General features: G+C 42.3%; 2 protein-coding genes across 12 annotated transcripts in view; both read right to left on the bottom strand.

Moving 5' to 3' along the window:
• epb41l3a (erythrocyte membrane protein band 4.1-like 3a) overlaps window positions 1–2,504 on the bottom strand; it is a 37,115-nt gene extending 34,611 nt beyond the window's left edge. For 10 of the 11 annotated variants that reach the window (XR_005232576.1, XM_025003017.2, XM_025003021.2 and 7 more), the window contains exon 1: window positions 1,140–1,218. The gene's annotated coding sequence lies outside the window, so the exon portion shown is untranslated. Of the gene's footprint in view, window positions 1–1,139; window positions 1,219–2,357 lie in introns of those variants that run through there. The other variant, XM_025003018.2, reaches the window with a different exon arrangement.
• Window positions 2,505–4,567: 2,063 nt separating this feature from the next.
• LOC108251471 (transmembrane protein 200C) overlaps window positions 4,568–8,531 on the bottom strand; it is an 8,563-nt gene continuing 4,599 nt past the window's right edge. The window contains exon 5 of the mRNA XM_037973057.1: window positions 4,568–7,841. Coding sequence (XP_037828985.1) covers window positions 6,944–7,841 — 898 coding nt within the window. The 3' untranslated portion in view covers window positions 4,568–6,943. The remainder of the gene's footprint in view (window positions 7,842–8,531) is intronic.

Raw genomic sequence — 8,531 nt, 5'->3', positions numbered from 1 at the left:
TTTCTCCTGGCCGGATGGAGCTAAGAGTGAGTCCTTTCTACTGGCCGGGTGAAGCTAAGAGTGAGTCCTTTCTCCTGGCTGGGTGGAGCTAAGAGTGAGTCCTTTCTACTGGCCGGGTGGAGCTAAGAGTGAGTTCTTTCTCCTGGCCAGGTGGAGCTGAGAGAACATGTCTTTAGTCATGTCTGGGTGGAGCAAATAAACAAACCTGTTTGTTTCAATGTAAACTCGTTGGGATCACTGGGAGTAATTTTATCTGACTCAACAACCAGCTTAATCTGATATGAAAGATCTTATTGTTCCATATTTTCCTAACAGACCACTTCTCTGTCAGGCTGCATGTTTCCTTGTGGTTCCTAGAGTTTTTAAAAGTAGAACAGAAGGCAGAGCTTTCAGTTCTCAGGCTCCTCTCTTCAGTTTCTGTCTGTGAGGCTGACACCCTGTCTGCTTTAAGGCCAGGCTTTAGTCTTTCCTTCCTGATCAATCCTATAGTTAGGGTTGGCTTGGGTTTTCTGAGCTCTCCCTTAGTTCTGCTGCTGGAGGACTAACTGTCCACATGTCCTCACTCTGCTGCTGTCTTTACTCTGTGTGTGCATGTTGCCCCCTGCAGGATGGAGGATCTGATCAAACCTGCTGTTTTCTTTAGATAAATAACTTTATAACTAATAAATTGGATAGAAAATATTGAATTATAACCTGATCCATTTAATTAATTACATGACTTTAATCTGATCAGAAATCAGCTGATTAGCTGCTGTTTCCTGCAGGGAATTTTTGATGAAGATCACCATCGTCTTCCTCATCTCTACCAGCTGACTCAGCACTCGGCTTCGGCCCGGAGCGCGTGCACAAACATGCAAAACACCGATGAACCAAAAATCACTAATAGATCCCTGATAAATCCCTGATAAATCACAGAATCTTAACGGGATTCTGCAGCTGGGCAGGACCGGAGTGTGCGCGTGTGTGCGGTCCTGCAGCAGGACACAAACACGCGCACAGACCTGCAGATTGACCAGGACCAATGATGCTCTCTCTCTCTCTCTCTCTCTCTCTCTCTCTCTCTCTGATTAATCGATACCGAACCGATCAACTCTCTGATAACTGATTAATCACATCTGAAACCAATGCAGCATTTTTACCTGTCCGCGTGCAGACGCTCGCCCTCTTTCCTCCCGGTAACCGACGGCTGTTCTGCGACTACGTCTTCATTTACGAGAGCGTCCGTGACGTCATAACGCACGGTGCGGAGCAACTTTGAGATTTTAGATTTTTTAAATTGAATTTTTCTAAAAGAACAAAAATATTCAGTTTATTGTTTAAATAAAGAGTAATTTGGATGAAATAAGAACAAATTAATATTTATCATATTTATATTTGTCAGATTAATATCCTAAAGATGTATAATCTTGGACCTCTCCATCTCCCAGCTCGAATCTCCAGACCCTCACTTTTGATGAAGAGCTGGTGACCTCCGTCCTGATTCAGAAGCAGCTGAATATGGTCTTCACCAGACTGTTCCAGCACCTTTCTGAACTGTTCTCGAGCAGTGGAAACAATCCATCATTATTTCAGTCCATAAGAAAAGCCCTGCTGAGGATTATAGACATCTGTGCTTTGTGAATGGATGGAGAGGGCGGAGTGTGATTACCTGTCCGGCATGCTGTTACCTCAGACTTTTAGACACTACTGTTAAAAACCTGGACTCTACACATCAGCATTTTATTTGCAGATTTCTTTTCTCTGCTTTTAACACTGTAAACACTGACAACCTGCTACAGCACCTTTCTGACCTTCAGCTGTTTGAGTCAAGACTTTTTACTGGATAGACCACACCACGTGTCTTTTAATGGCTTTAAATCAAGTAAACCTCTGCATACACCAACACATGGAGCAGTGAAGGAACAGCGGTTTTTAAATATTCTGATCTCTGGTAGCACACATAGTTGACACTGACAGAGGCAGCCAGGAGGAGTCCAAGTCTAAATCCCAGCCTGAGGTGTCTTGTGAGTCTACTGATAACAACAGGACATTAGTCATTTTACCCAAACTTAACTGGAAATCTAAAACTAAACTCAGTTCCATTTCACATCAAAAGTCCTCTCAGGGCACTGTACAAAAGAAAAAACAAGCCCAATTCATAAATTCAATTCAGATCCAGATTCTAATCTAATTTCAGTCAATTCAGTTCCTTTAATAATACAATCCATTCACACACAGTTTATTATGAAACACTAATTAGTAAAGTTGTCTATCTATGGCCCATCCACATGGGAACAGTTTGTGAATACATAAAACATTTTTATTGTTTCATGATGAAGATGAGAACGATGATGACAAAAACTTAAATATTATTTTACCTGCACAGGTGTTACAGCTGCTGCTGCTGATGATGATGATGATGATGAAGAGGTGCTGCTGTCTGTTGTTGTGTTCCTATTTGGGTCTGTTGTTCCTGTTGTTTGGGTGGATTATTGGTGTTACTCACATCAGGCTCCGCCTCCTCAGATCACCCCGCCCTACTTCACAACTGTCAATCACAGAGGGAAGGTTGGGCTACATTAGGGCCAAATGATTTGTTAATTTGAACAAATAAATTTCAATCGAAAAACTAAAACTTGAAGTTGAAGACTTGAGTTTTAGTCCATGACTTCAAAAATTCAAACTAAAAATAAGTGTGCCAATTTTTTTCAGTTTAAATGAAATATTGATTAAATTGTGAAAATATTTTGAATAAATTGTTAATTTTTAGTACCATTCTCCAACAAGGTTTCCTGCAGGGAATTTGGGGAATTGTAGTGTTTCAATGTGAAGGCAGCAAATAAGTTTTTACATTTTGTTTGACAAACAAGCAGACCAGGTAGATTTTCTGGAAGAAGACAGGTTTAGGTGTCTCAATGGGACCTCCACAGGACTGAAGAGACTCTGTATCTGAGCCTCCATCTGGGGAGAGATTTTCTGGAAGAAGACCAGTACCATTGTAGTTAAACCAAAGTTCCGTTAATTACACTTATCTGCTGTCAACTTTTCAATTATTCTGCTGGTTTCCTTAGAAAAACAATTGTTTTGCTTTTATTTGTAATTTCCTGAATTTGATTGAATTGTTTTGTATTTCTGTTGAACTGGACTACAATTTGATCCGAGTTGTAACAGTTAGTTCCCTGTGATGGTTTGTTGTGAATTGGTGCTGTAGAACAATAAGCTGAAATTAAACTCGGGCTCTTTCAGCCCTCAGTTTGGTCTTTAGATCAGGTGTCAGACTGTCACTGCAGAATATTCAGATTCTCCTTCTGACCCACTTTGCTGCATTTGTCTGAAACTGTCTTGAAGAGTCGATGCAGTGGTTAGCCCTGAAACTGGTTCTGTTGGACTGTCTCCAGCTGCTGGTATCAGGGAGTTCATTTCAGTAAACTGATCAATTATCTCTCTTTCTTACTGAGAAACAAGTCATCAGGCTTTAGTTTTGGTCAGATGTAAAGAGAAGTTTGTTTATCTAAAATGTCCAAATCACAAACCAGGAAGCCTCCAGCTGTTTCCTGCTGTCCATGAGCAAATCCTGGTTCTGGTCCAGTTCTGGTTTGTTTATTTACAGCAGGAAGCTGCAGATACAGGCAGTGAACAGCAGGGGGAGACAAACACCTCATGATGAGGACTTACAGAAAGCCTGGTTCTGGTCCAGTTTAGGTCACATTGCAGGCTCCGTTTGAGCAATGACAGACTCCAGGATTCTGATTATGAAGGATCTCACACCTGTTGATCCACTCAGATTAATTGAACTTTAGTTCTTTCTCTGAGTCAGAATGGATGGCCAAGTTCTACCAAACATGGTTCTGCTGAAAGATTTGAGTTTCTGACCTGAAATTATCCCAAAAAGTGACTGAAAGTTTAGCAGATTTTACTGTCTTAAACAGGATTTTCCTTAATATTTGTTTCCTGAAATCAAAACTAAATTATTCTGTTTCCCCCAAGGAGCTTTTTAACCTTGGTTCTGGTTCTTTCAGTCACAATCTGGCCTTTGGTTAGTTTTATTTTCTTGTGGTCAGCCCTGTCTTATGTATTGTGGTTCCTGTGTTTAGTTACTCACTTGTGTTTTAATTCTTTCAGCTTTCTTGTGCTCACTTGTGCCATCATTCACCTCCCCTCAGTTAGTTGTCTGCCTGCCACACCCACTTTACCTGTTCCTCATTACCTGTTAGAATCAGCTGTAGTCTATCTTCCACTTATCTTTAGTCCATCTCCACCTCAGCAGCTCATTACTGGCTTTTAATAAAAGAAGTTTTATTTTCTCAAGCTCTTAGGTCTGTCTGCATTCTGGGTTCAAATCTTCCTACAAACCATGATATCCACAGTAACAGACTCATCTTTCCTTGAGTCTTCAGACTCCGTTTTCTTAAAGTTGGACATGATGATCAGATAAGTAAGCTCCTCAAAATACTCCTTCCATCATTCAACAATATCCTCAGTCCAGTTCTGCAGTTCTGACACAAGAAGATCTGGACCGAGTGTAGACCTGAACTCTGATGAAAACTGGATCAGTAATGGAAGGAGCAGAGAAAAACATCAGATGAACTGAAGGAAAATGTGCTTTATTTTAATTTATTGGTGAATGTTTCAGTTATCAGATGCAACTTTGTGCTGTTTCACTGACGTAAGTTCAGAGGAAGACATTGTGAAGCTACAAGTTTCAACCAAACTGCTCGGAGTTCCTCAGCATCAACTCCTGAGGCAGGAATATCTATGATCAGAGCAGGAACATTTGTAATCAGAGGTGCAGCAGATACATTTGAGTAAAAATGAGAAAGAAATTCAAACCTACAACCATTTAACAGACACTCTGTTCAGGAAACTCAGGGCTCGAGGTATTAGGGTTAGGACTACCCTAACTCTAACCCCTCCACCTTCTTCGCAGCAAATGATTTTGACTTTTAAAGTTCGGAATTATTGATCACAGTTTACTGTCAGACTCCTGAGGGCAAAGAAACACAAAAGCACAGTTTGGACTGGTTTGATCACATTATTCTTTTAAAACAACAGCTGAGTCTCAGGGGCTGACACAGTCTTATCAGTTATCAGATTCTTAGTTATTTCAGAGGATTTAGTTACTCTCAAAAACAGAATAATTCTGTTTGATTTGATACTCCTCTATTAATTTGTTTTTTTAAATCAACCAGCTCAAATGTCTAACAGTTCGATCAGTCAGCTGAGATCCTAAGGAACTGTTTGGTTTGTTCTGGTCAGTTTACCTTCCAGGAGTCTGACACCGCCTCATTTGTGTCTCTGCTTTGTGTGCTCATGACTCTGACTGATATCATGGAGGTGTCATCTGTGGAGCCTTCTGGGGTCAATCACACAATCATATAACATCAGATCTGATTAGTTTGGCTTTGATGAAATCTCATCTCAAACCATCAAATGAACATGTTTTCTCCTGGAAGTGCATCAGTGTGTTTAGGAACATTGATCTTATTGTGTTTCTCCACCACAGAAAGTAGAAACAGGAGAAGTAGTTTTTAAAATACTACAAAAGCTTAAAATCCATCAGGAATTAAATACTGAAAATGTAAAAAGGCAAAAGCTGTTTTACTGACATGTACTGCAGTCATCAAAGATGGAGGCCTTCCACAGGTTCTACAAGCAACAAGAACCTAAAGAATCCAGCCTGAACTGACAGATGTTTGTGATTCCACTTGTTGAGAAAACAATTATTTCTTCCTGACTTGCCTCACTGGGTCGAAGTGGACTGTGTTAGTTCAGATTGTTGGTTAAGATTATTGTTTTATGTTGATTCTTCCTCCCTGGTGTTAAGGAGCAGAAGACACACCTTTTAGCCAGAACTTTACAACCACTGATTTCCTGGTTACCATGGTTATTATAAGTGGGTGGGTCTATCAGGCAGAAGGTGAACTTTCTGTTCCTGGAGTGAAAGTATTGGATCCACGAACCAAGAATCAAAGAATGATATTAAACAGCTGGGTCAGAGCATTTCCACAGATGTAGCTTTGTGGTCTGCAGGAGTCAGAACTTACTAAAAAAAGGAAGAAGAACCAGTGACCAGGTCATAAATACTGAAGGTTGACCAACAACAGAAGAGCTGCTGTAGCTCAAAGTGCTGACTATGTTACTGCCGTCTCTGAGAGAAAGGTGACGGAACCCACAGAGCATCTCTGTTTGTTGGGTTTGAGTCTGGAAAGCTGCAGACGAGTCACGATGGTCATAATGTTCTGGCTGACAGGATGAACCACTGAGACCATCATGTTAATTAGGATTAGTTAGAGACAGCTATTGCTAAGATTAGTTAGAGATAGTTGTAATTAGTTACGGTTACTACAGGTTAGCTATGGTTGGTCTGGGATTGTTTTGGTTTCTAGGATTAGTTATAGCTAAGGGTAGGGCAAGGGATGGTTGTAGTTTGTTAGGAATAGGGTTAGTCAGGGTTAGTTAAGTTAGCTATGGTTAGCTAGACATGGGATTATGGTTAGCTAAGGTCAGTTATGGTTAATTAGGAATAGGTATGCTCCGTTACAGCTAGCTAAGCTGAAGATCTTTTTCTTTGGTGGCTGCAGTGGTTGGTGGTTATAAATGTTTGTTTTAACTCTTGTATTTTAATTCCTTCTCTTTGTAAGTAAACACCTTTGAGTTCCTTGAAAAGTGCTAAATAAATACAATGTATTTTTATTATTATTATAAGGACTAGCTATGAATAGTTCAGGTTAGTCATGTTTAGTTAAGTTTAGTTATGGTGAGGCTCTCCTTTCCTTGGTGGCTGCAGTGCTCTATTAAACCGATCTGCCTTCAGGAAGTAAATTAATAAAACAAATGAAAAGTCTGTGCCGAGCAGCAGGTAGCAGCCGTGTCTCCCTGTGGAGGCGGAGACTCGTTGTGCCATCACTCAGCTGGAAGACTCCTTATTGCTACACTCCATCATCACCTCTAGGCTGATTTGGGGTCACATGATGCTGTGCTTTTGCTCTTCCTCCTTCCTCTGTGACATCATCCTCAGCTTCTCCCTGCTGGAGCTTTTCCTCTGTGATGTCACTTCCTGTGATGAAGACCACTCCAGTGACTCCCCCTCTTTGTGAGTCAGTTTGCTGTAAGTTATGTTAATGGATGCTGTTGGGAGGCTCCGCCTCCTGCAGGGGGGGGCTGGTGTAGAAGAGGAGGAGGAGAGGAGGTAGGAAAGAGAGGAGAGGGAGGAGGAGGACAGGAGGAGCAGTGCCTTGGAGCCTTTGTTTGGGGGGGGAGTAGAAGTGCACAAAGGAGGTGGTCCCGTTTTCTTTCTCTGCTCCTCCTCCTCCTCTTCCCTGCTGCTCCCGGCCCAGAACGAGTGTCTCCTGCGGGGGCCAGGGGGCCGCTGTCGGGACCGGGGTAATGTGAAGGAAGTGAGCGCCTCCTTGTTATGGGAGGACCAGCAGGGACTGAAGGTTTGTGGTAGAGAGTGTCTGTTGGAGGAGGACTGAGGCTGAGCATCTGGCTGCTCCTGGTAGATACTGAAGACCGCTTCACCTCCTCCATCGCTGCACCCCCGGCTGCTGGCAGGTTGCCTTGACAACAGCAGGGAGGTGGGGCCTGTCCGGGGTTTTGAGTCCAGGCTCTGTGAATGGACATAGTTAACAAGCCCATTCAGTGGATTGGCTGAGGGAGGATGGGTGGAACCAAAAGAGGCAGGGCGGGTCTTTCTGACACTGTGGACGTCGATGACAGTGGAGTAGATGTCCCGAAGGTTAATGACTTTTGTCTTCTTGTCACGGTTCTCATGCAGCACAGCGTTGGCGCAGATGAAGAGGAAAATCCCAATTCCCATGATAAGAGGGCCAAAGACTTTCAGCCTATCAGAGTACAGGTACCTGCGAGACACGTCACACGGCCAATCAGAAACTTGAGAACCCACAGACAACACACCTATAGCTGCCTGTCTCTGACTTTGTGGTGAGCCAGAATTAATATCAGTTACCTAATTTCATTTACAAGAATCGCAGCCAGAGCAGTATTTCCTGTTTTAATTTTTTTCTTCAAAATAAAAGCACATAAAATATGCAGGAGGCTGAAAACAAAAGAAATCTAAAATATTACAATCTGAGTCACTTTCAGCTGTCTTTTATGTTTCTACATTGTTTTATGCAAGACATATGACAAGTTAAAAACAGCTGTCACTTCTGGCTTTGAAGAGAAAGCTGAGAGAAAGTTCAATGGAAGTTAATGAGAGATCAGATGGATACATTCTGCACTTCCTATAGAAGTGAGAGACACACTGAGTGAAAGAAAACAAAAATACCTATGTTTTGGAGTAAATATTGTGGAAATCTTGTATTCGCGATCTCGTTCTTTCGGTCAAAGCTCGTGACCATAGATGAGGGTAGGAACGTAGATCGATCGCGAATACAAGCGGCTGAAATGAGTTTCCTCCGCAGGGTGTCTGGGCTCTCCCTTAGAGATCGGGTGAGAAGCTCGGTCATCCAGGAGGGACTCAGAGTAGAGCCGCTGCTCCTCCACGTCGAGAGGAGCCAGTTGAGGTGGCTCGGGCATCTGGTGAGGAT

The sequence above is a fragment of the Kryptolebias marmoratus genome, linkage group LG21 (genome assembly GCF_001649575.2).
Source record: "Kryptolebias marmoratus isolate JLee-2015 linkage group LG21, ASM164957v2, whole genome shotgun sequence".
Classification (NCBI taxonomy): domain Eukaryota; kingdom Metazoa; phylum Chordata; class Actinopteri; order Cyprinodontiformes; family Rivulidae; genus Kryptolebias; species Kryptolebias marmoratus.
This window is presented reverse-complemented; position numbering and strand designations above follow the sequence as displayed.